This window comes from Heterocephalus glaber, unplaced genomic scaffold, assembly GCF_053883595.1.
Source record: "Heterocephalus glaber isolate CG9 unplaced genomic scaffold, H.glaber_assembly_v1.0 deba00001760, whole genome shotgun sequence".
Taxonomy (NCBI): Eukaryota; Metazoa; Chordata; class Mammalia; order Rodentia; family Bathyergidae; genus Heterocephalus; species Heterocephalus glaber.
The window spans coordinates 3,264,628-3,291,401 of NW_028258457.1; the positions used below are offsets into that span (position 1 = coordinate 3,264,628).

Consider the following 26,774-nt stretch of genomic DNA (forward strand, 5'->3'; position numbering starts at 1 on the left):
GGTTCCTGCTGTCATCCGGGTGGCCACGAAGCAGATCCCACATACCTCAGAGGAAGACACCTGGCTGGAGTGAGGCCCTAGGACCGGCGTGGCCACTGGGTTCCTGCTGGAGGTGGATCCCTCTGGTGAGAGGGGGCAGAGCAGGGGAGCAGGCTGGGGACAGGTGCTGCTCCTGGAGCAACCGGGACCTGCAGCCTACCTCTCAGGCAGCCTGACTGTCACCCGGCCACCTGCTGTGCACGACCACCAGCTGCAGCACAGGCCCGGGACCCATCCTGCCCAGCCATGGAGCCTGATTACTGCTCCACATGGACTGGTGGCTTCCATCTGCTCTGGTCCACCGGGTGTGTCTGGCACAGCTGTGTCCCCAGGGCCTGGACTGTGACTGTGGAGGTTGTGCAATGCATTGTCAGGTCAGCTCCTCAGCTCCATGGGACCCTGGCCTGGGCTTGCTTCCAAGGCAGAGGTGAAACCTCCCTCAGCCACACGCCCTGTGGGGTCTGACGAATGTTACTTTACGCTGCTACAGCTCTGTGGGAAGTCAAGTACCTAAAGATAACAGCATTGCCTCCATGCCCAAGTTAGGGACAGAAAACAGGCACAGAGAGGTTAAGAACCTCCACCAAGGTCACACAGCATGGAGCTCACCAGGAGGTCAAGGCCAGCCTGAATTACAGAGTGAGACCCTGACTCAAAAAACAAAAACAAAATAAAATACATAAAAAAGAAGATAATATGAACACAAACCATAGGTGGCACCATCTGTGAGACCTGAGTGGGGAAGGTGTGATCAGAGGGGCAAGAGGCACGGGGAAGGGGTGGGATTCTAAAGTGGGACCCAAGAGGGCCAGGGATTTAGCTCAGTGGTTTCGCCTCCTGCTGCACCACTGCAAGGACCTGAGTTTGATCCCTGGTACCAAAAATAACTAAATAAATACAAAATAAAATGGGACCCAAGAAAAAGGAGAGTTGGAGATGGCCTAGCAGAGGTCCAAGTGGGGTTCAGGGCTTGGCCTGGAGAGTTGGGCAGAGGGCACTGGGGAGCCATGGGGGTCACGTGAGCAGGGCCAGGCAGGTGGATCCCTCTGGCCAGAGGGGGCAGAGCAGGGGAGGAGGCTGGGGGCCAGGAGGCCGTGGGGCCGAGTGTCCAGAATCGGGCCTGGAGGAGGCACGAGGGTCTTGGAGTGGGCTGGGATGAGAGCCCGGTGTCTCCTGGGAAAGGAGCAGGTCACAAGGGCCACCACACAGCCACCATGCCCGGCTGTATCAGGGCATCGAACCTGGGGCTCCCTCTGTTCTGGGGAGGCCTCAGGCTTCTGCTCTGAGCAGGTGGGAGCCCCTGGAGGTTTAGGCTGGTGGGAAGAGGGAGAAACGTTACCAAGGACCCATTTCTGTCACTAGGCATGGCCTCCCATACTTCCTCCTCATTTTTTTTTGCTTAAATTCTTTTATGGGTACATTTAAGGTACACAATATGTTTACATTTATCATTGGGTGTTTGTACCTGTACATGATGTATCTTGGTTCTTATTTTTTCCCCATCACTTGTGCGGCCTTCACCACTCCACCCTTCCCTATTTACATACTTCGTTTCCTTTTTTTTTTCTTTTCTCATAATTTTTCCTTTCCATTCTTTCCTTTCCCCATCTCCTCCCACCACCCCTACCCCTTTGGACCTTTTCCTATTTCAAAGTATCAATTATTCGTTATTAATCCTTTTAATCCTTATTTACACTCTTTCATTTTTGTTTTGTGGATTTGTTCTTGTTCTTTTGAGGCAGGGTCTTGCTGTGTAACCCAGGCTGGCCTTGAACTTGAGGTCTTCCTGCCTTAGGCTTCTGAGTAGCTGAGATTACTGCCTGGCTGTGTGTATGGGACTAGGCATGGAACCCAGGACCTTTGCATTGAGCTACATCCCCAACCTTATGTATTTATTTATGTATGTATGTATGTATATTTATTTATATTTTTAAATTTTTGGTACCTGGAATTGAACTCAGGGCCTCATGCTTGCCTGGCAAGTGCTGTGCCACTAAGCTACATTCCCAGCCCTCTTATTTTTATTTTGAGACGGGATCTCACTAAGTCTCGGAGTTGTCCAAGCTGGGCTTGAACTTGAGGTCCTCATGCTAAGCCTCCCAGAGTGCTGGGATGACAGAAATTAACAGAAATGCACCACTGCCATATCCAGCTTCCTCTTTAAAAAACAAAAACAAAAACAATTCACCACCTTCAAACCCTGAGTAGTCCTTTTTTTTTTTTTTTGAGACAGGGTCTCACTCTGTAGTTCAGGCTGGCCTTAAACTCTATGTAGCCCAGGCTGGCCTCAAACTTGCAGCAATCTTCCTGCTTCAGCCTCCAAGTGCTGGGATGACAGGTGTGTGACATCACACCCGGCAAGTAGTTTTTGTTTGTTTTTGTTTTTTGTTTTGGTACCAGGGATTGAACTCTGGACCTTGCGGTTTCGAGGCAGGCAGTGGAACCACTGAGCTAAATCCCTGGCCCTATTTTATTTATTTATTTATTTTTTTAAGAGAAGGAAAATTTACTGGAGAATACGGAATGGGGAATAAGGATAGCTCCTGGGAGTCAGGAAGGGTCCCAAATGGGTTGCCAATGAGCCCACTTCTCAAAGGAAGTTTCATAGAGCAAAGTCATGAGGGGTGGGTACAATGTGGGTAAAAATATAATCAACTAATAAGATTTCGAGTATAGTTGCTAAGGTAAAATTGACCCAATAGTAACAAGGGTATATGGATGACATCACTAACCTTGGTCGATAATCTGTAGTCTTAGTCTCACATCTTCTTGGTCTTGGTGGTCTCAGTCCTAGTGGGTGGGAGAGGACAGCTCAGCCTCAGTGAGAAAATGGCCTGTCTATAAAGGAAAGCCCAAAAGGGTGTGGTACCAGTAATCCCTTGAGTAATTTTTTAGGAGGTAAAACATCCCAGTCTCTCCAAAGATAGGAATTCTGAGTCCCTGTTGCATAACCATGCCAGACACATAGTAAATGCTCAATAAATCTCTTTGGCCTAAAGGGACACAGAAGCCCAGGGACAGTGAAGAATTTACCTATGGGTCATTTGAAATGAGTACCCTAGCACAGAAGACAAAAAGCCAGTGGCCTGGGGTTAAATCTGGCCCACCACCTCCTTTGTAAAAAAAGTTTTATTGACACACAATCATCCCTATGCATTTATATGTTGCCTCTGGCTACTTCAGGACTATAAATGCTAGAACGGAGCCTTCTCAGAGATCCTGGCCAGCAATGCCAAAAATATTTATTAATCTGGCCTTTTGCAAGATGTTTGTGCCTGGTGTGTGCCAGGAGGCTGTTGTAAGACCTTTAAAGTATTTGCTCAGTTAATGAGCAAACTTGAATGTGCCCAGCAACTTGAATGTGAGGCCCAGGGAGGTTGAGAACAGATCCAGTGTCTGTCGCACAGCACACAGAGAGACGGGCTGTGATTCACATCCAGGGCCCCTGATGCTTCTCTGGATTTCTCTGTTTCTCTAAAGTTGCTAACTCATCTCACTGTCTTAAGTGCTATAATGAATGCACATTCATTCTCAAAAGGGAGGAAATGCAAAGGTCTATGAGGATAAGGAGCTATGGCCCTCCCCAGTCTGGTGTCCATCCTGCTACAGTTTTCTCCAACTGCTCATCCATCCAAATATTTCCCTTTATTTTTAAAAAATTGATTCATTGATTTGTAGTACAGGGTCTTCCCAATGAGCTACATCCCTCAACCAGGTTTTTTAAAATTTTTATTATTCATTTATTTATTTGGTACCCAGGATCAAACTTGAGACCTTGAGCTGGTGAGGCGGGTGCCGGAACTACTGAGCTAAATCCCCAGCCCTTCCATTTTTTTATTTTTTATTTTGAGACAGGCTCTCCATAAGATGCCCAGGCTGGGCTCTAATTTGCCACCCTCTTGCCTCAGCCTCCCAGGGTGCTGGGATGACGGGCATGTACCACCCCACGTAGCTAAAGCTATTTTCCTTTAAGCGTGTACCCATTCAAGCACACTCCAGAGCAGTACCATTTTAATAGACAACTGAGAATTTTGGAAGCTCTCCCCACCAACCCACCCCAGGCCCAGGGAGTAAGTGTGTTTAGGGGAAGAGGGCTGCATCATTTTGGAAAGAACCCAGAGCCCTGGCGTGGTGGAGCATGCCTGTGATCCCAGCACTCAGGAGGCTGAGGCAGGAGAATCGTTGTGAGTTCAAGGCCATCCTGAACTGCATAGGGAGACCCTGTCTCAAAACGATGATGACAGAAAAAGAATTTGGGAGATCAGGGTGGTGTTCTACATGTCCGGGGAAGACAGGCCCTGCCTTTCTGTCCTGCTCTGACTTCTCAGGGCCCGTTGGGGAGGAGGCCTGAGTCGGCCTGGCTCAGCCCCTCTCCCAGGGTGGACTCTGCAGCTTGGAGCAGATCAACGCGGGAGCCCACGTGCGGCCTCAGGCCCGGGCTCAGCTCGGCCCCGGGCTGTTGGGCCTGCAGCGCCCTCCGCCGGCCTCTCCACTCCCAGTGTCTGGCTGCTGGGGACCCGGGCCGGTGAGGGTGGGGTGGCTGCGATGCCGGCTCCCAGGACTGCGCCCCCGCGCTCCTCAGGCCCGCTCTCTCCGTGCCCCCGGGTTTCCTGCGTCCCCATCTGTCGGCGAGTGGCACTGGGAAAGGCGCTGGCTCTGGCCCTGGCCCGGGCCGTGGTGGCGGGCAGGGAGGTCCGGGCCTCGGCTCCGCATGGGGTTACGCGCGGGGTGGCGGCGGCCGGCAGGAGGCGCGCGCGGGCGGGCACGGGGTGCGGGGCGCGCAGAGGGGAGCGCGGGGCGCGCGCACGAGCCGCCGGCCGCGCCCGGACAATACCGCGGCGCGCAGCGATGCCCGCGCCGGTGCCGCCCCCGCTCCGCGCAGCCCCGGCCGCCAGGCCTTAGCCGCCGGCGCCGCGACCCACGGACCTCGGCGACATGGAGTGAGTGGCGCGCGCGGGCTGCACCCCGGGACCCCACGCCCGCGGGGCGTCGCAATCGCGCAGGCGGCGGGGAGCGTCCGCTGCCGGCTGGGGAGGTGGGGGGACCCGCCCCGAGGCCTCGCTCGTACACCCTGCCCGAGAAGGGACTTCAGCGTCGCCCCCTCCACTGCCTGGGGGTGGCGGGCCTGGGACCCTGAAGACCCTTCCCCAGGTGGCCTCGCCGTAGCCCCGACCCAGCCCGAGCACGCCGCGCTGTGTGCCCTGGACGTGCACTCAGCCCGGCGCCCTGCCCTGCTCTCTCTTTGGGACCGCGGGGTACCGAGCCCCCTGCCCGAGCCCAGATCCAGCGGCCAGGTGCTGCCCGGCGTCGCCGCTGGCGGGAGGGGCTTCACGGGTGTCTGGTGGGTGCGCGGGGTTGGCATAGGCGGTGCCCATCGGCGAGCGTGGGGCTGAGCCCCTCCCGGAGGATCCCCAAGGAAGGGACCGAATGGGTGACAAATAGCGGGCTGGGGTCAGACCGTGTTCCTTGTCTTGCCCCGGCGACTTTGGGTGTGGTGGGGCCAGTGAGGGGCTCGGGCTGCAGAGGACTTTGGTATACAGAAGGTGCTCAGTGAGTCTGCGTGGTCATTCGGGGCGCAGGTCCCCTGCTGTCAGCGTGAGAGTGTCCCCCGCCCCAGCCCCCCGCCCGTCACTCCCACAGGTGGGTCCTAGAGGTCGTGGAGTGCTGTGAGGACCCGTGCGAGGTGGGCCCGGCTGTGCCTGCTCTGGGCCCTGTCCCCACCCCAGCCGGGCAGGACACTGGGGTCCGTTGCTCCGGCCTAACCTGACCTGGCCGCTACCCTGCTCTTCCCCCTGGCTGTGTTTTGCAAGCAGCAACTTTCCCGGGGGATTCGCAGTGACTCGCCACGCCCTGGGCTGGGTGGGAGCCCTCACCCCTCCCTGCCGCGGAAGGCGAGACACCCGGTGTCCTCTGCTTTTGAAAACCCAGACAAAGGCCGGGCCGCTCCCCACCCCACACCCCACCCGCCCGGGAGCCCAGCCAGGGGCTCAGGGGAGCCGGCAGGACTTGTAGGCTCAGTCCCTGTCTTTTTTCTCTGCTCTGTTGTCCCCGACCTCTGGGCCTCCTCAGAGCTGGGCCTGGGCAGGTGTGGGCGAGGGAAGGAGGCAAGAAAACTCCCACCCGGAGTGGCAGAGGAGGGGATTTGGTGTTTGGGCCCCTTTGTTCCCCTTTCTGCCACCCCTTTTTTCCCCCTGCGGATCCTAAGGCCTAGAGAGGGATAGCAGCTGCCCAGGGTCACACAGGGAGCGGAGAGTGCCCTGGGTACTTGGTCACCGGCCTCTGTGGCCTCGTGGTCCCTCACTGTGGGCCGGTTTTCTGGGTGCAGCCAGGGAACCTGTCATCCTGTTCCTGGGAATGGTGGCAGGGGACTCAGTGGTGCTGGCCCAGTTTGGCCCCCTGCCCCTCGCTCATGGGGCTGGATGGAGTGGGCTTCTGGGACAGAGCCAGGCAGGGGTGGTGGCAGCATGATCTCGCTTACCTCAGCCGGTTTCCATGGTGTGGGAGATGGCTGAGAAGTTTCAGAAACGCATTTGAGAATTTAAGGAAATTTAAATTTTGTTGAAGAGATGAATGTTGTTCATGAAAACTAGTGAGTAATGAAATGGCCAGGAGGATGCTCCAAAGGGTGGGGCCCGGGAGCTGGGGGGGTCTCTGCTCTAGGGTGTCCTGTGGCCCTGGATGCGCCCACGCTAGGGAGGGGGAGAAAAGCGTTAGTGCACAGGCCAGCTGCGTTAGGGTTAGGTTAATTAGGCTTTTGTTTGTTTTGTTCTGGCTGGTCTGGTAGATCCCCCTGCCTCAGCCGACTGGATATTGAGCTGACACGCGGAGGCCACCACGCCTAGTCAGCTCAGAGCTGGAAATTTTCAAAGGCAAAAAAAGTCCCAACTGGGTACTAACTGGGTCCTTCATGCCCTTTCACACTTGCTAATCTCTTTTTAATAAGAGGCTGAGCGGGTTAAAAGGCAACATTATCTAGTGATAATTGAATCTGATAGTGAGATTCTGTGTTCACTGTGAGCTGTTTTGTTCATGTTTCACTCTGATGTTTGTGGCCCGCAACTTCTGGTTTTCTCACTGTGAGTAACAATGTACTGTTCTCTGTTTTGTTTTGTTTTTAAAAAGAGGGGATTTGGTTTAAAAAGATTGTGAGTTTTAAAGGGAAGAATATGAGGTAGTGCTGGGTGACACGGGAAGTGTTTGTGTGCGGCCCCCCCATCATGGGTGTGAACCCGCTGGGTCCTTACCGGAGGAGGGAGAGGAAAGGTACAGAGAGGTTAGGAGACTTGCTCAGGGCCCAGCAGCTCAGGCGCGGATGGGGTTTGTGCCTCTGAACTGCCAGAGTGGGGTCAGGAAGGTTTCCTGTACTTTCCTGGGTCCATGGTGGCCGTGGGCTAAGGGACCTGGGGGGACCGGGCATCCTGACAGCAGCTTTCCAGCCTGCTTAGTTTTTTTCTTTTTTCTTTTTCTTTTCAGTACTGGACATGGAACCCAGGGGCTTTGCACTGAGCTACATCTCCAGCCCTTTTTTATTGTTTATTTTGAGACAGGGTCTCCCTAAGTCACTAAATTGCCCAGGCTGGGTGGGAACTTACAGTCCTCCTGCCTCAGCCTCCCAAATGCAGGTATTACAAACATGTGCCACCACGCCTGGCTCTGGTTACACTACTGAGCCACATGGTGGTTTCCAGGGGGCTCTGGGTCCCTACCCTTCTGTGACTGTTGCCATGGAGGTCGCCCCCGCCTTGTCTCATTCTTCCTTCTGGCCTCACTTTTCTCACTTGTCAAAGGGGGACAAGATACCCCCAGCCCCCTCAGCGGGGACACAAGGCTTGGGGCTGGGCAGCTACAGGGTCTTATGCTATCCAGGAGGGCTGTTTCTGCCTCAGGCCCACAACCGCGTCCATCCTCAAGGGTCTCAGATTTTAAAACTGAAAAATGAGCCACATGTGCTGTTGTACACTTGTCATCCCAGCACACTAGGAGGTGGAGGCAGAAGGGTTGCAAGTTTGTACCTAACCTGGGCAATTCAGTGACTTAGGGAGACTCTGTCTCTCAAAAGTACAAAATAAAAAGAGGTTAAGAATGTAGCTCAGTGTGAAGACTGAGCTCATTCAATCCCCAGTACCACCAGAAAGAAAAGGAATTAATTAAAAATTAAAGGTGGAAAATGGGTTGATGTTCTGTTTATGCCCTTTCTTAGTCCAGGAAGTTGATCATCTGTTCATTCAGCAGACTCCTGCTCAGTGTCCCAGCGTCAGGCAGGGTGAAGGAGGTGGGAAGGTTTTCTGGTCCCTCCCACCATGGACCAGGGTGATCAAGGGTTTACCAGGCAGGCAGAAGGCTGCAGCTGGCAGAGACTCCAGCATGTGCAAAGGCCGGGGGCCATGGAAGCAATGAAGAGAGCATCCTTTGGATTGTGCTGTGGGGCTCTTGCTGGGCCGAGGAGCTGTAGATGATGCCTGAGCTGGCCAGGGCATGCTGGGGCTCAGGCTGGACAGGGGCTGCAGGGCATCTGCTGGAGCCGAAGGTGCAGGACCCTGTCCAGGTGGGCAGACACCCAGCACCAGAATTCTGAAGCTCAGAGCTGCCACAGGGCTGGGCAGCCTGCTCTGCTTAGGGAGCTGCAGTTCCCCGAGTACAGGGAGAGTGGGTGATGGGAAGTGGCACAGGGTCCTCCTGCCCTGGGAGGAGGCTACAGGGAGGTCCAGGGGTCTGAGGAGCTTAGAACTGGGCCAGCATGGCTGTCTCCTGCCTGGGGATTTCAGCTGAGGTTCTGGGACATTCACAGCCAGTCACCAGGGCAGAGCTTGCATCCAGCTGGACAGCAAGAGGGGAAACCAGAGCCAGGCCCCGCGGTGGGTGAGGACCTAGGTAGGATGGGCTGTGTGGACCAGTCACAGTGGGATGGTGGCAGCAAGAGCAGCAATGCGCAGCCTCGAGGGTCTGTGAGAGGCAGAGGCCTGGGAGGTCCAGGAACACCTGTCATGGTGCCAGGCGGTGGTGCCCTTTGTTCGTTTGTATTCAAACCCTCTGACCGCAGGAAGCCCCAGGGAGGGATGGGGGGAAGGCTGATGGCATTCATTCATTTATTTATTTCTTTATTTGGAGTACTGGAGATTAAACAGGGCCAACGCACTGAGCTCCATCCGTAGCCCTTTTTATACTTTTTGAGACAGGTTCAGGCTGGGTAGTCCTCCTGCCTCAGCTTCCCAGAGTGCTGGGATCACAGGCAAGCGTCACCATGCCAAAAGCTGGTGTTTTATGTTTACAGCTTTGTTGTTGTTTGTTTTGTTTTTTTGAGACCAGGTCTCGCTATGTAGTTCAGGCTGCCCTTGAACTCACTGTGTAGCCCAGGTTGGCCTCGAACTCACAGCGATCCTCCTGCCTCAGCCTCTCAAGTGCTAGAATTACAGCCGTGCACCACCACACCTGGCTCTTTACAGCTTTTTTTGAGATATGATTCACATTTCATGCAGTCCACCTGCTTAAAACAATTCAAGTGGGGCACGGTGGGACACGACTGTCATTCCAGCACTTGGGAGGCTGAGGCAGGAGGATCTCTGTGAGTTCAAGGCCAGCCTGGGCTACATAGTGAGACCTGTCTTAAAAAAAAAAAAAAGCATGTAATTCAGTAGTTTTTTGTGTACAGGTTTCTAATCCCTAATCTAAAAAACTCGGAAACCATTTAAGCTTTAACAAGATGCCACAAGTGGAGGATTCCACATCCGATCTTGTTATAGTCAAAACTCAGGTGCGGGCCAGGGATTTAGCTCAGTGGTTCTGTTGCCTGCTTCGCAAGCGCAAGGACCCGATCCCCAGTACCAAAAAACCCCCAAAATTAAGGTGCACTAGAAGCATCCTATAAAATTACCTTCGGACTGGGCACCTGTAATCTCAGCTACTTGAGAGGCTGAGGCAGGAGGATGGAAAGTTCGAGGCCAGCCTGGGCAATTTATTGAGTCTCTGTCTCAAAATAAAAAGTGAAAAGAGGGCCGGGGATGTAGCTCAGTGGAACCGAGCCTGCCTCGCAAGTGCAAGGTCCTGAGTTCCATCCCCAGTACCACAAAAAAAAGTGAGAAGAGCTGGGGTCATAGCTCAGTGCTGAGCGCTTGTCTGTCATGCACGCCGTCGTGCAGGACTGCAAATAGGAAGCTGCGGCCATGTATAGAAGGGCTGCATGAATGTAAATGAATTCCATGTTTAGATTTGAGGCTGTGGCCCAAGATACCTTATTATGTATAGGGAAATATTCCAAAATGTTAAAAATTCCAAACATTTCTCATCCTATATCTTTCAGATAAGGGGTTCTCAACTTTGTATTGATACCGAGCTGTGCAGCCATTGCTACAATCAATTTTAGAGCATCCCATCACTCCAAAAGCAAGCCCCTTCCCCCGGAGCAGTCCTCTGTCCCCTTCCGGCCCTGCACCTAAGAGTCCACTTCCTGTCTCTGGAGTCACCTGTCCTGGGTGTTTCCTATCCATGGAGCCCATGATGTGTCCTCTGTGTCTGGTGTCTCTCACTGAGCACAGGGTCCTCAGGGTCCATCTATGCCATAGCAGATGTCACAGGCCTCACTCCTTTTCCTGGCTGAGTAATATTCCATGGTGGGGGCTGGGGATTTAGCTCAGTGGTTGCAGCGCCTGCCTCACAAGTGCAAGGTCTCAAGTTCGATCCCCAGTACTCCCCCCCAAAAAATTCCATGCTGGGGCTGCACCTTGCTGAGTGTGTCCACCTGTCCCACAGTGGCCACTTGGGTAGTATATATACTAATCTGGTGTGGAGTCCAGGTCCTGCTTTAGGTAATTGTAAACTGGGGGGTCGGGCATAGTGGTGCACACCTATATATAATCCCAGCACTCAGGAAACTGAGGCAGGAGGATTACAAGTTCAAGTCCAGCCTGGGCTAAATATTGAGACCTTGTTTCAAAAAAAAAAACACCCTAAAAATAAAAAATAAATAGAATAGAAAATGTAAGTGGTGACACTGAGTCAGAAAGGAGTGCTTACTGGGCAGGTGGTCCTGGGGCTGAGGTGCCTGTGGGTAGGGGCTTTCTCTGAAAACAGGACCCTAATTCCCTCAATGCTACAGCAAACATTTGGGCACCTCCTGTGTACTTAGTGTTAGGGATATGGCAGGGACAAAAAACTCACTGTGCTGACCTTGTGAGGGGGAGAAGAAAATAAAAACCAACGTGGCCAGGATGTTTCATGGTACTTGGAGCTGGGGTGTGAAGGTCAGGGTGGTCGGGAAGGCCTAAGTTCAAAGTGCTCTTGAGGACCAGCCCAGGAGCAGGGTTGGGAGGTTTTTCGGCCGTGGTCAGGGTTGGGCAGGTGGTGCTGGAGTCTGCAAGGGGCAGGAGGGATCCACCTGCACAGGGCCCCGTCACGCCCCGCTGCCCCTTCCCAGGTTAATGGGCAACAGCTCTGCTCTCTGGGCTGTGCCACTTGTCTGCTCTGAGCCTTTAAGAATCCCGAGGGACCAGGGTGGTTCTAGGCGCTGGCTGTGCTGAGGGCTGAGAGGCTGGAGGAGGATTCCTTCCTGAAGGCCAGGGAGGCCCCCGAGGGCTTCCTGGGAGAGGTGTGGGGCAGGAGGTCAGGGACTCCCAGGCTGAAGGACAGGGGCCACAGTGTGCAGCTCCAAATGCAGGCGGAGGTGCTGGGAGGGTTAGGGATAGGGGTTGTTGTTCGAAACAGGGTCTCACTATGTAGTCCAGGCTGGCCTCCAACTCCTGGTGACCCTCCTGCCTCAGCCTCCTTGGGATCAGAGGTGTGGGCCACCATGCCTGACCAGGGTAGGGTTTTGAGCAGGGCTCGTTTGAGTTGGTTGAAGGCTCCTCGATTCCTAGGACTTAGGGTTTGGGTGAGGGTTACCTTTAGGGGTAGGGGTAAACCTTGGAGACAAGACAGGAGCTTGCTGGGATTCGCAGAGATGGAGGCTTTAGGGTTAGGGTCACAGTTTGGCTCAGGGGTAAGCCTAGCAGTACATTCAGGGTTAGGATTGGGGTTTATGGGGGCCAGGGAGACCCGCACGTGCTCAGCTGTGGGATTGGGGGCTCTGAGAACGCCAGGTCCAGCAGGGGTGGGGATCAGGTTGGCGGCCCCGCCTCCCTCTCTCCTTGTCCCCACCGCGTGACTCCCATCCTGGCTAAGGTCACGGCAGCAGGAACGTCCCAGGAGCTGGGCGGCTCTGCCTGGCCGGGACCCCTCAGCCCCGCGCGTGGAGGGACACGTGCGACCCCGCCCCCACGCAGGGCTTCCTGCCAAGCAGCCGCCCTGGCCGCTGGGTGACCTTGGGACTGTTGCGTAACCTCTCTGGACCTTTGAAAAAACAACCGTGCTGCAAAGCGTGGCTTCTCGGGTCCCCGGCCCCATGAGCTCATCGCCTGCAGCCGGATTCTCTCACGCGCGCGCTGGAGAAGACGCCCTCGCGGGCCCCAGCCGCCCACCGACACGCGCAGCCCAGATTTTGCACCAAGCGCCACAAAAATAATCGCTGGAGGACAGGATGCTTGGCGCAGTGAGGGGCTGCTCCCCCTATTCCCTGGGCAGCGCCTCTGTGCTCTAGGTACTCCAAACCCTCAGCCAAACTCAGCTTCTTTACCCACTTGGAAGGCTTTCTGTGTGTGAAGCCCGGCCTGGTGGTGCCCGCCTGCAATCCCAGTGATGGGGAGGCTGAGGCAGGAGGATCACTGCGAGTTCAAGGCCAGGACTACTTGAGACAGTCACCATCAAACAAAAAGGTCTTTTGCGATATGGACTGTTTCCCCTGACAACCCCCCCAACCAGCCCGCAAGACCTCAAGGAGACCCATTTCCGTCATCACCGTGCTCAAGCCCCTCCCTGCCCCACAGGACAGGGACCATAATGCCGGGCGAGACTCAGGACTCCCTTGTGGCCTCACTTCCCCTATCTGTGAAATAGGGCTGATGGTGCCCGGCAGGAAGTAATGAGTCTCTGGGAGTGTTTACGTTATTGCTGTTTTATTAGAATTGAAGACTGCATTTTGCTTTATTGGGGGTTTATGAAGTTGCACACTCTCTTGTGTTAACCTTGGTTGCCTCTGGGAGGCAGAGGCAGGAAGATCTCAAGTTCCAAACTAGCCTGAGCAATTTAGCAACTTAGCCAGACCATGTATCAAAATTAAAACCAAAAAGTGCGGGGATGTAGCTCAGTGCCGAGGCCGTGGTTTTAGTCCCCAGTACCCAAAAAATGAAAATTTGGAAGCAGCTTCCCTGCCCCAGTCTGGGCACCTGCTCCCCACACCCAGGCAGCCCCTGGAGCTGGCAAGAAGCCTCTCAGCCCCCAAGCGCCGGGGGCGGGAGATGCTCGGTGCAGGCCCCACCCCCGCGTGCCGGGGCCTCCGCGTTGCCATAGGGACAGCGCGGTTGCCAGGGCGACCGCCTCCCGCGGGCCCGCCATCCATCACCCGCTGCGGCGGCGGCGCCCGAGGGCGGAGCGCGGGGCTCTGGCGCCCCCAGACCTGGGGAGGGGACAGGAAAGGAAGGGAGGCAGCTCGGGCCCCTTGCCTGGGACCACCCCCACCCCCGTCGCAGATGGAAAGGGGAACGTGGGACATCCTCTCGGTGGCCTCACTGGGGACCTAGGCCGGGGCCTCTCTGCCCTGTGTCCCTCTGACCTTCCCCTGCCCTGCCCCAAAGGACACTGCTCGCCTTGTCTTCAGGCTGGGGAGCCGGACACACAGCCGTCCCTGTGTCCCTGTATCCAGTCTGAAAGGCCACCTGACCGCTGGGGTGGGGACAGGGCACTGGGCAGCCAGTCCGGTGTGGCCCTGTGTGCTGTGCTTGGATGCCCCCCCCCAGGCCTGGCTCCTTCCTGAGTGGGTCCCTGGAGACCCCGTTGGCATTGGTAAAGGAGGCTGACCAAGGTTAATCAGCTCAGCCACCTCTCTGCCTTGCTCTCTCTGGACCTGATTTCCAGCTTGGGGAGCATTCGCCCGGCAGGCCAAACAGCAGAGGCAAAGGCCCTGTGGTCGGAGTGAGCCGGCCCCACAGCTGTAGGTCCAGGGCTGGAGCTGAGGCAGTGACAGGGAGGCTGGAGGGGGAGAGGTGGACCGAGGCTGGGCCCCGCGCTGGCGGTTTCATCCTGGAGGTGATGGGAGCCAGGGAGAAGCCGCTGCCTCTGCTGGTGAGGTGGGGAGGAGAGTGTTGGGGGCCAGGGAGGTGGCAGGGGCCTGGGGGAGTGAGGGGCCCAGGGCCCTGTTACCATGGTGATGTCGCACCGTGCAGCGGGGCAGACCAGCTGGGTGCAGAGGCGCACGCTTGTCAGCTCAGCACTGGGGAGGCTGAGGCAGGACTATTGCCATGAGTTCGAGGCCCGCCTGAACTACATAGTGAGCTCAAGCCTGAACCATTGGGCAAGACTCTCTCAAAAACCCAAACCAGGGCTGGGGAGGTAGCTCAGTGGCCCTGTGCCTGCCTGGCGGGCACAAGGGCCTGAGTCGGCTCCCCTATACTGGGAAAAAAAACAGAAACAAAAACTAAACCAACAAAAATTAAAGGTGCCAACCCAGAAACACAACCAGTCTGGCTCCCAGCCAAAACCCTGAATCAGTCCTTTCCTGACCCCACCCAGCGGAACCCAGCCTCCCGGAAGAGGAGAAGACACAGGGGCCCTCGGGCAGGGCAGAGAGATGCGGGGGTGTTGCCCACCAGGAAGGGAGGAGCCAGTGGGGTCACCTGCAGGGCGTGGGAGCCGCCTGACTCCCCTGGCCCCTGCGAGGCCAGGAAACTGAGCCCAAGTGGGGCAGGCAGGGCGCTGCGGGCTCCAGGGTGTCTGGGCTAGAGGAGACCGCCAGGCCTGCTGCTCCTCACTTCTGCAGATGGGGAAACTGAGGCCCAGGAAGGGGAGAGCTCTTCAGAGGCCCTGGTGGCTGTGGGCTCCAGGATACAAGACCAAGGGATGCTGAGGCTGGCATCGGGACCCAAGGACAGACTGTCATTTCTGCCCCCAGGGCCACCAGGCTGTCCTTGTCCCCTTTGGACCTGGCTCCCTGCCCAGTGACAGTGTCCAGACCAGGCAGCTGGCCTAGGTCATCTCCCCAGTTAAGCTTAGGACTCCCCGCCCCCCGCCCAGTTTCCCCTCCCTGCCTGGCGTCCCTGGAGGCTGAATTTATATAAGATCATCACTCAGCCTGGTTGTTGTTATTACTATTATTAGGGACAGATCTTGCTAGGTCACTGTGTTGCCCAGGCTGGATTTGAACTTTTGATCCTCCTGCCTCAGCCTCCCAGAGTCCTGGGATGACAGGTGTGCACCAACAGCCCCGATTAAGCCTGGTTTTTTGTTTGTTTGTTTTTGGTACCAGGGATCAAACTCGGGTCCTTCTGCTTGGGAGGCAGGCGGTGGAACCACTGAGTTAAATCCCCAGCCCCAAGCCTGGTTTTTATGAAGTCCGATACTCCGAGCTCCGCCTACATTTAATGAGCACCTAAACCGAAGAAGACCAAGGAGTGGGAGGGGCTGGGCTCCCAAAGCTCCGCCTCCTGCCCGCAGGGAGAGCAGGGACAGGTGGGGGAGGGTGTTTCTCCAGCTTCCCTCCCCCTCGCTGCCTGAGGTCCCCGTCTCCTTTGGGTGCATCTGGCAACACTGCTGTTTCCTAGGTGCCTGTGTACATCACCCCTGGGCACGGAAGTGTTCCGGGCTTCCTCTCAAAAGACACAGGATGAAGCAGGGCGGGGGTGCACACTTGTCATCCCAGCACTCTGAGAAGGCCGAGACAGGAGGATCACCAATTCCAGTCCATTCTGGGTAACTTAGCAAGACTCCTTTTTTTTTGAGACAGGGTCTTGCAGTGTGGTCTAAGCTGGCCTCAAACTCTCAGCAATCCCCCTGCTTCAGCTTCCCAAGTGCTGGGACTATGGTGTGCGCCACCACACTGACTTAAAATAAATTTGAAAAAAAAAGGGAGGCTTGAGGGGCATAGCTCAGGGATAAAGCATCCCAGGTTTTGATTCACCAAGACTGAAAAAAAAAAAAATCCTGAATGAGATGGGGTCAGGTCGAACCTTGCTGTTCTCTGCTGTGCGCCCTGGGAAAGCCCACGGGGCTGGTGAGGTCGTGTGTGGGAAGCCCTAGGTGTCCAGGATGGTGTCGGAGAGCCTGCAGTTCTGGGTTGGGAGGGCCTGGGGGTCCTTATCCTCCTCGTGCCCCTTTGTAGCTGCAGAAAGGTGCGTGGTGTGTGGGAGGATGCGGAGGGGCTGTCTCAGTCCACCTCTGCTCTGGGCCAGGAGGGGCCGGATGTGGGTTTTCCCCAAACCCTTTCTCTGGTCTCTGGTGCCTGGTGAACTCCTATGCATTCTTTATGGCCCAGCCTTAATGCTCTTCTTTCCTGAACCCTTCCAGCCTCTCTCAGCCCCATTCGGAGGGAGGTGCCCGAGGGTTTGCTGAATGAATTCATAAAGCATAAGTTAGAGAGAGAGCAGCATTGTGCCTATGGGCTGGGAAGTGTCCATTTATGGAAGAGGAGCCTGGGGTTGGGGTTGGGGAGAGCCCCAGCCGCCTCCCGTTACCTAGTTGGGAAGGCATGGCTGGGATTGGAAGGGGCCAGCAGGAAGCAGAGGCGAGAGGGCCAACCTGACCGTCCCATCCCCAGGGTCCTGGTGGCAGACACCGCGTCCCAGCAGGAGAGACTCCAGGCCATCGCGGTGAGTCCCTGATGCCCAGGGGATGGGGCGGGCAGGGCGCGGCCGGCTCTGGGGTCTGGGTCTCAGCGCTCGTGCCCACCCTGCTGATGTGAGGTCCCCTGCCCTCCAGGAGCGGCGGAAGAGGCAGGCGGAGATTGAGAACAAGCGGCGGCAGCTGGAGGATGACAGGCGGCAGCTACAGCACCTGAAGGTGGGACCCGCAGGGGCACCGAGGGGCCATAAGTGACCAGGACCCCAAATCTTTTTGTGGCAGTGAGACAGGATCTGGGTATGCAGTTCAGGCTGGCCTTGAACTCAGTGTGCAGCCTAGGCTGATGATCTTGGGGCCACCCTCCTGCCTCAGCCTCCTGAGTACTGGGATCACAGGCATGTGCCACCATGCTTGGCTTAAAGCCCCAAATCTAACCCCCACCTGCATCCCTGTGCCCAGTCCAAGGCTCTGCGGGAACGCTGGCTGCTGGAGGGGACACCGTCTTCAGCCTCGGAGGGGGATGAGGACATGCGGAGGCAGATGCAGGAGGACGAGCAGAGGGCCCGGCTCCTGGAGGGGTCCATCTCCAGGTGGGTGGTGGGGCTTGTCCAGGGGCATGGCGTGCCCAGGGGTGGGCTCTGGTCCCACCTGGTCCCCATGGGAGCCCTGGGCCACCCCTTTCCTCTCTGGATGGCAGGTGTGTGGGGCAGGCCTGTGCGTCGGGGAGGAGCCTGCCTCGGCCTCCCCAGGGGTTTCCTGGCACCAGCCCAGCTGGCCGCACCCGCAGCCCAGTGCTGATGGAGGCTGTAGCAGCTGGGCACAGGAAGCGGGGAGGGGACAGGATGGGAAAGTGGCCTGGAGACAAAACGCCTGGGTTTCCGGGCTGGTGGGTGGGTGGGAGGCCCAGGCCCAGCTCGGGGCAGCAGGGTCACCGCAGAGGGAGGGAAATGACGCTGGAGAGAGGAGAGAGGCGGTGTCTGCTCCAGCCTGGGGCACAGAGAGGCCTGGGCCCACCCCGTCCCAGACCCTGCGCGGGACACTGTCTGGCCTGGCCCAGCGGGGCCCCAGCCGCGCCGCCCCAGACCTGTTTGGTGTTTTTTGTGACAGGGTTTCAGTTTGTAGTCCAGGCTGGGCTTGAACTCATGGTGATCTTCCTGCTTCAGCCTCCTGAGTGCTGAGCTGACAGGCCGGGCACACCAAACCCGGCGGCTCCCAGTTGTGGAGCCGCAGGAGAAGAGCAGCCCATGGTTTCTAGGACACGTGGAGTGCCCCACTGCTGCGCATTGGGTAGAAAGTGCCAGGAAGGCACGGAGCATGCAGTGGTCGCCACCCTCCCCTCGCCCTCCCCAGGCTGGAGAAGGAGATTGACCTGCTGGAGAACGGAGAGGTGGCCCCGGCCACGTCGAAGAACGCAGCCGTCCCCAGCCCAGCCCGAGCCCCAGCCCCCAGCCCTGCCCGGGAGGAGCCCAAGGCTGAGGTGGTGCTGAATTCACAGCAGGTAAGGGGGTCACTTCGGCAGGCAGGTCCCCGAGCCAGACCCCACCCCTTCCTAACCAAGACGAGAGCAAGTGCTGTGTTTCCTCGGACAAGTTGCTTTGTGCCTCTGGGCCACATTTTCCCTATCTGTAAGGCGCAGGAGCACCAGGCGTGGTGATGCACGCCGCCTGTCATCCCAGCATTTGGGAGGCTGAGACAGGAGGGTTGTTGGGAATTTGAGGCCAGCCTGAACTATGTAGCGAGACCCTGTCTCAAAAACACAAAAAAGTATAAACCAAAAAAAAAAAAATTAAATGCATTTTGAAAGGGCTGGGGATGTAGCTCACCCCAGCCTTGTGAGAACCTCAAGGAAGTGCCCAGTCCCTGGCCACATGAGCTGCAGCTGAAAAGGCGGCACCCCTCATGCCCTACCCTCTTTGCTTACCAAGGCCTGGTTTTGGGGACACTAGGGACATGCAGACCCCTTCCTGTTGGGAGGCCTGAGGCGCTGTGGGATATCCCCTGCCCCCACCCAAGGAAGCATCTGATTCAGGACAGGTTGGCCAGGCTTCTCATAGGATGAGGCTTTGAAGGTCCAATAGGAGTTCTCCAGTGGGCTAGCAGGGTTGAGAGAGAGATGGCCTCTCTGAACATGGACACAGCCCAGGGATGTGGGGGACGGGGTGCGGGTGCATCTAGGGTGGCCCCACGAGCTCCTGAGCCCGCGGCGCGTCCTCGGCCAGGAAAGGGGACCTGGTCAGCCGAGGAGGCGGAGCGCGGGCGCTGACCTTTTGCTCTTTTTTGCAGACCGCGGCGGGCACGCCCAAAGGTACGGCTCCGGGAGGGGCGCGCGGCCGGCGCCCTCTGGTGGCTGGAGAGGGAATAGCAGGGAGGGGGCCAAAAATGGTTATTGTTGCGCTCCTTCCTGAGCCCTGATTTGAGTCTGGATCGCTATCGTCATCACTTCGCTGAATTTCACAACATCCCTGGGGTAAAGGGTACCGCAGCACCCGGTGACGGATGAGGAAACTGAGGCTGGCAGGGGTGTCCTGACTCTGCGGCGGCCTGAGCTGTGGGTGGGTCCGGCACAGGATGACCCACGTTGCTCCCACACCCACTGGCTTGAGCTTTTTTTTTTTTTTCTCGTGGTACTTCGTCTCAGATCCTTGCAGGACCTTGCACTTGTGAGACAGGTGTGGCGCCACTGAGCTAAATCCTCGGCCCAGGCTCTGAGCTGCTTGCAGGTTGGCCTCAGCTTTGGCAACTGCAAAATGAGTTGAGAAGCCAGGCTCAATGTGTTGAGGTGCCGCACTCCTGTCATCCCAGCACTCTGGGAGGCTGAGGCAGGAGCATCGCAAGTTTCAGACCAGCCTTTAGAGAGACCCTCTCACAAATGAAAAATAAAATGGGCCGGGGATGTAGTTCAGTGATGAGCTCTTGCTTAACATGTATGAGAGCCTAGGTTCCATCCCCAGCACTGCAATTAAAAAAAAAAAAAAAGCCACAGGGCCGGGGATTTAGCTCAGTGGTTCTGCCGCCTGCCTCTCAAGTGCAAGGTCCCTAGTTTGATCCGTGGTACCGAGAAAAAAAAGAAAAACTTTTTCACACTTGTCATCCTAGCAGTTGGGAGGCTGAGCCAGGAGGCTCACCATGAGTTTGAGGCCAGCCTGAACTACATAGTGAGACTCTGTCTGGAAAAAAAAAAAAAACAAACCCAAAAGAAAGGGAAAAAAATACATGTATATGAGTATACATGAATTAGATTCATTAGGTCACTACAGTAAATTAATCAAAAAGAAGTTATATTTTTTCAATATGTATTGAACATGTCCAGAGTCACATTTCTTACTGAGCATTGGATTGGCTGCCCCTAAGGAGAATTCGGCCCGATTTGCCGAGCATTAATTATTCACGAGAGGTGTCTCCTTATCTTACTGGAAAATTAAAAATTAATAATTAAAAAATCCAGGCCGGGCTCTCCGGGATTTTGTGAAAATCACTTGGGCAGAGAGATGAGAGAGGGGTGTTGGGCTGAGTGTGTTTCCTTCTGGGGCGGGCTGTTCACAGGGAGTCGGGTGTGTGTTGGCGTCTAACTGTGTGTTGGGATCTGTGTGTGTGTTGGGGCCCACCTGTGTCTGGGGATCCGGGTGTGGTGTCCGGTGTCCCCAGGGCTCTGGTGCCTGAGCCCAGCCTCCTCCCTGACCTCCCTGTCCCCCTCTTCCATCCAGCAGAGCAGCGAGTCTCCAACACCCCAGTGCGGACAGCAGATGGCTCCACCATGATGAAGGCAGGTGGGTTGGTCCCCGGGGCCCGCCCCGTGTCTAGCTGCCGTCCAGGGTCCCCTCTCGGTCCCAGCAGGCCCCAGTGGGATGAGGGCCTCCAGGCCTGCCCTTGTGGGGTCTCATGGGCCGAGGTCACACGGTGGCAGCTGGACCCAGGCCACAGCTCTGCTTTGACACCTTTGTCCCTTGCTGGCCCAGGCTTCCCTTTGAAGACGGGCCTCACGCATGGCAGTACTAACACGACACCCACAGCTTCCCTCTCGACCTCCAGGCTCGCACCTGGAGCACTCGCCACACATCCTGCCTGCTGCTGGGCGCAGGGTTAGGACTGGCTCCTTGGGAGAGGGGGTTGCAGCATCTCTGGAAGTGACCAAGCTGGGGTGTATCATCATAGTGATTTGAGGGCTTCACACCAAGCTTCCACAGTGCATGAGTAGAGTTCAAGTCCCTTTCCTGGCACTTTGTGCAGTACACAACCTCCCCAACTGTATAGGCAGCCTTGGAAATAGTTTTGATTTTTGTTTTTTTTTTTGATACCAGGGATCGAACTCGGGTCCTTACACTTGCGAGGCAGGTGGTGGAACCACTGAGCTAAATCCCCAGGCCGGAAATAGATTTTTTTTTTTATGGGCAAAGTGTTAGGCAACACAAGGACAAGGGATTAAATAACCATCATTCATTCATTCAACAAGTGCTTATGAAGGGCCTGCTGAGTGCCGGGCATGGGATTCAGTCTGGTGGCAGTGACTGGCTATTCAATTAACTTATGTAGAAAAGTAAGTCAGAGAATGTAGAACTGGAGGAAGGAAACTGTTTCCGGGGGCCGGTGTCTGTGGGGAGGACTTGGGCTTTGACCCAGAGAGAGATGGGAGCCTGGAGGGCTCTGGGTAGAGGAGGGACCTGATTTGGGTGCTCACCGCGCCCTCTGGTGGTGGCTGGAGGACAGACTGGGAAATGCCTGCTGCAGGGTCCAGGGATTGACTCTGGGGACTGGCTGTGGGGAAGGACAGGCGGCCCTCTGGCGGGGAGAGCTCGGGCACAGTGAGTGAGGTCTGAGGCTCTTGTTGGACAGGAGTCATAGGTGGAGAGGGACGTGGAGTGCTGGGGACACCCAGCAGGGATGAGAGCCGGGCATGAAGGAGGCCACAGTGTTGGGGACCGTGAGGGGACAGGGCTTCGTGGCCATCCCTGAGGGAGCCTGATGCATCAGGAAGCATCTTCAGGTGGCTGGGACAGAACCTGGGTTGAGACGCGGGAGCTTGGTGCCCTAGCAGGCCAGGTATGCAGAGGTGAAGCGATGGCATTGAGGTGGGCACCAGCATGGGCCTTGAAAGCCAAGGCCCGGCACTGGGGAGCTACAGCGGGCTGTGGAGCTGGGAGGGCTGTGTCCGGAGCTGCATTTGCATCCCCACCACTGCTTTGGCTCGCTGCTGGCTCCCCCCTCCCGCTTGGCTGCAGCCCGGCGGGGGGAGTGGGGACGTGGGTCGCGGTTAACCCCGTGCCTCTCATACCAGCCATGTATTCGGTCGAGATCACAGTGGAGAAGGACAAGGTGACCGGGGAGACCAGGGTGCTCTCCAGCACCACGCTGCTCCCCCGGGACCCACACCCACAGGGCATCAAGGTCTACGAGGACGAGACCAAAGGTACGAGAGGCGGCAAAGGCACAAGGGTGTCCTGGGCACACGAACGCTGCTCATGCTAGCTGGGTGTAGTGGCACATGCTCACCATGCCAGCACCTGGGAGGCTGAGGCGGGAGGATCCCTGTGAGTTTGAGGCCAGCCTGGGCTACATAGTGAGTTCAAGGCCAGCCTGGACGACATTCTCAGAAAACCAAAAAACAGCATCCACGTGGTTCATGGAAATGATTGCAGTGGTGATAAAGACCCCAGGAAAACATGGGACAGTTCGAGCGGTGTCTGGGTTTCGGAGGGCAGAGAAGGCATCTCAGAGGAGGTGATGGGGACCCCGGGGAGCTCACAGGAACAGGGCTCTGATTGGGGCATTGCACGGGCAAAGGCCGTAGTGGGCTGCGGAGTGCTGGGCTGTAGGATGGGAGGAGCTGGGACTGGGCCATGTCCTGGGGACTTCGGGAACCCTGGGTGGGGTGCAGTTGAGCCATGGGTGGAGACGGAGTTGGTTATAAAGGCTCCTTCCAGAGCTAGGGCGTGCCTCAGATGGGTGAGGTCCTGGGCTCCATCCCCGAATTCACACTGCGGAAAATAAATACTGTGGACGTAAATAAAAGTGCCTCCTGGCAGCCAGGAGGGGGCGCCCATGAGGAAGCAGTTACCCAGGAGCAGGGAAGCCTTGAGCAGATGCTTTCAAGCCTCTGGAGATAGAATTACACCCCGCACAATTTCCCTCTTACAGTGTGTGATTCAGGAAGTTTGGGTACAGTGACAGTGTTGTGCAACCGGCCTCTCTGCCTAGTTCCAGACATTTCATCACCACTGAAGGAAACCCCATCTGGCCCCATGAGTGGTTCCCCGCCCCCTCCCCCGCCCTGCCCTCCCCAGTCCACTTCCAGTCTCTGGGTTCCCCTGCCCTGGGCGATTCCTGTCCATGGAACCCACGCTGTGTCCTCCGTGTCTGACATCTCTCACTGAGCACAGCATCCTCAGGGTCCATTCACACTGTGGCAAGTGTCACAGCGTCTCCCTTTTACTGGCTGAGTGATATCCCAGTGGGTGTCCCATCTGCACACCAGGCTGTTCCCCCTTCTGGCTTTGAAATGCTGGACATGTGTGGACATCCACGTTCATTGCTCTCAGGTGGGAGGCTGGGTCAGATAGTGACTGTTTACACTGTTTAGCCTGATATTCTTAGAGGTAATTGGTTTCTGGAGGGTCCATAATGCCACTCAAGGGGTCCTGTCATGCTGGCCGTGGTGGCGCACGCCTGTCAGCCTAGCTACTCAGGAGACTGAGGCAGAAGGATCACAAGTTCAAGCTCAGGCTGGGCAATTTAACAATGTAAGGAGACCCTGGGTTCAATCAGAAGTCACAAAAATAGATGTCCTGAGGAGTTCTGGGGTGCATGTCTGGTTGGGCCCCAGCTCTAGCTCTGTGGCCCTGGTCAGGGGGTACGATGTCCTCACCCCCAGCTACACCCGCACCTCTGCCTGGCTTCCCCCAGCCCCTGGGGACTGTCAGACTGGACTCTGGTTGCTTAGCAACAAAAGGTGATCTGTTTCCATGGCAGCCAGGGCTCGGATTCCTGTCTGGGGCAGTCACCACTGGGGAAGGGCACGCTCCACCCTCTGGGTCACCAGAGTTCCCTTGGGCTTGCTTTCCTGGGAATCTGGGAACGGGAGTGGAGTGCGCTTTCCTTCCACCTGGCTGGCATCTAGGGACAGCAACCTTTGGCCGGGAGGAGACAATAACTGTGGCCACCAGGTCCCTCTGGGTCCTCATGGCCCGTGGCCAGGTTATAAATGGCAGAGACACGGTGGTGTGGCGTCTGCGGCCTGAGCACAGCCTGCGGGGCCGTCACTAGGAAACAGGACAGGAGTGAAACTGTGATTCAGGGGCTACTAAATAGCTGGGTGGGGCGCACACCTGTCATCCCAGCTCTTGGGAGGCTGAGGCAGGAGGATCCCAAGTTCAAGGCCAGCCTGGGGAACTCAGTGACTTAGGGAAACCCTGTCTCAAAGTAAAATATAAATAAAGATTGGGGATGGAGCTCAGTACAAAGGTCCTGGGTTCAATCCAGCACCAAAAACACAAAACAAAAACAAACCTACTACTAGCACATAGCCAGACACGGTGGGGCACTCTTGTAACACGTAATCCAAGCTACTCAGGAGACTGAAGCAGGAGAACCAGAAGTTCAAGACCAGCCTAGGCAATTTAAGAAGACCCTGTCTCAAAAAGAAGACAGCTGGGGATGTAGCTCAGTACTCCCTGGGTTCAATTCCTAGTACTGCCAACAACAAAACTACCAAACGAACTCGAAAAGCAGAAGAAATCAGAATCCCTGCAACTCCCAGATGGTGACTCATTGCACCCTACTCCAATAGGGAGCTTGCTTTCTTGCTTTCTTTCTCTCTCTCTCTCTCTCTCTCTCTCTCTCTCTCTCTCTCTCTCTCTCTCTCTCTTTCCTTTCTTCTTCTCCTTCTATTTTTTTTTTATTTTATTTTTTTTTTGGTACCAGGGATTGAACTCGGGACCTTGCACTTTCGAGGCAGGCGGCGGAACCACTGAGCTAAACCCCCGGCCCTTCCCTTTCTTCTTTGAGATGTTCTCACCGCATAGTTCAGGCTGGCCTTCAACTCGCAGTGATTCTCCTGCCCCAGCTGCCCGAGAGCTGGATGGCCAGCACGCGCCACCACACCTGGCGAGCTGTTTCATTGTCCCTGGTAGTTTTGCTCTTCACCTCCTGGCTGGTCCCCCGCTCCCCCTGCTCACGCTGTCTCTGTCCCCGCACAGTGGTCCATGCCGTTGACGGCACCGTGGAGAACGGGATTCACCCGCTCAGCTCCTCGGAGGTGGACGAACTCATCCACAAGGCAGACGAGGTCACCCTGAGTGAGGCCGAGGCCGGGGCCGGGGCCGGGGCAGCGGCAGAGACCCGGGGGTCGGCGGTGGCGGTGGCGGTGGAGGAGACCGTCCGGAACACGCCGCTGCGGCGAGAGATCACTGGGGTCCAGGCCCAGCCTGGTGAGGCCACATCAGGCCTGGCCAGTGCCCAGCCCAGCCAGGAGCCCCCGGTCACCATGATCTTCATGGGCTACCAGAATGTGGAGGACGAGTCCGAGACCAAGAAGGTGCTGGGGCTCCAAGACACCATCACAGCCGAGCTGGTGGTCATCGAGGACGCGGCTGAGCCCACGGAGGCCGCGCCGCCCAACGGCAGTGCGCCCGAAGCCCCCGCTGCCCCGAGCTCCAGGGAAGAGGACCGCGCCAGGCCCGAGGCCACCACCAGCGACCCCCAGGACCTCGATCTGAAAAAGCAACGCTGTAAATGCTGCTCAGTCATGTGAGCCGGCCCGGCCCCCCGAGACCCTGGCCCCTGCCCTGCGTGACACAGACACCCACCAGCCTGGCCCCTCCCAGCGCCCGCCGCCCCGTGCCCTCCACCTCGAGGGCCCCGAGACACGCGCGCCCGTGCGTTCGCACCTGGCCCCTGAGTTTTCTTCCCACTGAAGAGAGGAACTGGGATCCCGCCCGCACGCCTGTCACCACACCCCACCCACCCCACCTCTGAGCCGTGCACTTTGCACCTGGTGGGAGGGACACAGGCTACCTGCTTTCCCAGAACGAGGGCCCCTCACCCCCAACTCGGGCAGCTTCACAGGCGCCACTGTGGCCTGGCTGGTGTGGCCCACGGCCTCCCTGCTGCCCCAGGCCAAGCCTATGCCTTTCTGCCACCTCCGATGGTCTCTCTTCGAGGGGACCTGGAGTCCAGGGGTCTCTGGCAGAGGCACTGGCCTCCCGGGCTTGGGCAGCTGGCGACAAGGCCACAGTTCTCTAAGGAACGGAGGTCAGGCTGCTCTGGAAAGCCCCAGCTCGCTGCATTCCCCACTGTGGGCCGGGCCGCTGGGCGACAGCAGGGGGAGCCCTGGGGCTGTGTCCCCGCCTGGAAGGTGTTGGCAGCCCCAGGTTGTGCCCTAGACGGGGCCACGGACTGGGGTCTGGAGCTGCTTCTTGTCCCAAGCTCCTGTCCCCACCAGCCCCCTCTTCCTCCTGGTGCTAATTTGGGGACCCTACGGGCCATCCCCGGCCTCTTCTCCAGCCTGGGCCCCAGGTGCCCCCAGAAAGCAGGCCCCACCAGCCTGCTCTGGCAGCCTGGGATTATTTCTGGGCAGGGAGGTCCCCTGGGCTGGTGCGCAAGACCCCTGTTTGTCACCTGGAGCGACATTGCAGGCCCCTCTCACCGGAGGTGGCCTGGGGGTCCCTGCCTGAGGGCAGCCGCATTATCCCCAGCCGCACATTCTGCAAAGGCCCACAAGCCCTCTTAAGGGTTGGCTTTGGACCCTGGATCCTGACCTGGCCTGGTCCCTAGGGGCCTGGTGGCCAGGGCTAAGGCCACCTTGTGGCGGGGTCACCACCCACGGCCACAAGGGCAAGTTCAGTTGCCACCCCCGGACCAGAGCAGGGGTCGCTGTCGAGGTTCTGTCCCTCCCGTGGCCGGGAGGAGGGGCCCTCTGGGGGTGACCTGGGCAGTAGCCATGGGACCCCTCTACTTCCTCCCTCGAGTCTGCCCGAGTCCCTGAGCCGTGAGCCTTCGCTGAAGTGCCCTTGCTGCCCCTCTGCTTTCAATGTGTGATGAGGCCCTGATGTTCTTGATTTTCCCAGAGAAGCAAATAAAAGTGTGAAGAGCCCAGTTCCTGGCGT

General features: G+C 57.2%; 1 protein-coding gene across 6 annotated transcripts; it reads left to right on the forward strand.

Annotated features, from left to right (window-relative positions):
* The first annotated feature begins 4,735 nt into the window (after nt 1–4,735).
* On the forward strand, nt 4,736–26,763 carry Palm (paralemmin). Of its 6 annotated transcripts, none has more exons than XM_087201473.1 (10): nt 4,736–4,979; nt 15,663–15,810; nt 16,655–16,706; nt 16,816–16,896; nt 17,137–17,267; nt 18,028–18,175; nt 18,961–18,982; nt 20,382–20,444; nt 21,950–22,081; nt 24,867–26,763. In XM_087201473.1, exons 1-10 carry the CDS (start codon nt 4,751–4,753, stop codon nt 25,418–25,420), a joined length of 1,560 nt encoding a protein of 519 aa, XP_087057599.1. In that variant the 5' UTR covers nt 4,736–4,750; the 3' UTR covers nt 25,421–26,763. The 6 variants fall into 6 exon arrangements, with proteins under 6 accessions (XP_087057599.1, XP_012921404.2, XP_012921405.2 ...); XM_013065950.3 differs by having other exon boundaries at nt 20,385–20,444; XM_013065951.3 differs by lacking the exon at nt 21,950–22,081 and having other exon boundaries at nt 20,385–20,444.
* Nucleotides 26,764–26,774: the final 11 nt, after the last annotated feature.

Coding starts and splice junctions, on each gene's coding strand:
- Palm (XM_087201473.1), top strand. CDS start 4,751: ATGGGGTTACGCGCGGGGTGGCGGCGGCCGGCAGGAGGCGCGCGCGGG. Junction 4,980..15,662: donor ACGGACCTCGGCGACATGGA/GTGAGTGGCGCG, acceptor GCTGTTTCCTAG/GTGCCTGTGTACATCACCCC. Junction 20,445..21,949: donor CTCCACCATGATGAAGGCAG/GTGGGTTGGTCC, acceptor CTCTCATACCAG/CCATGTATTCGGTCGAGATC.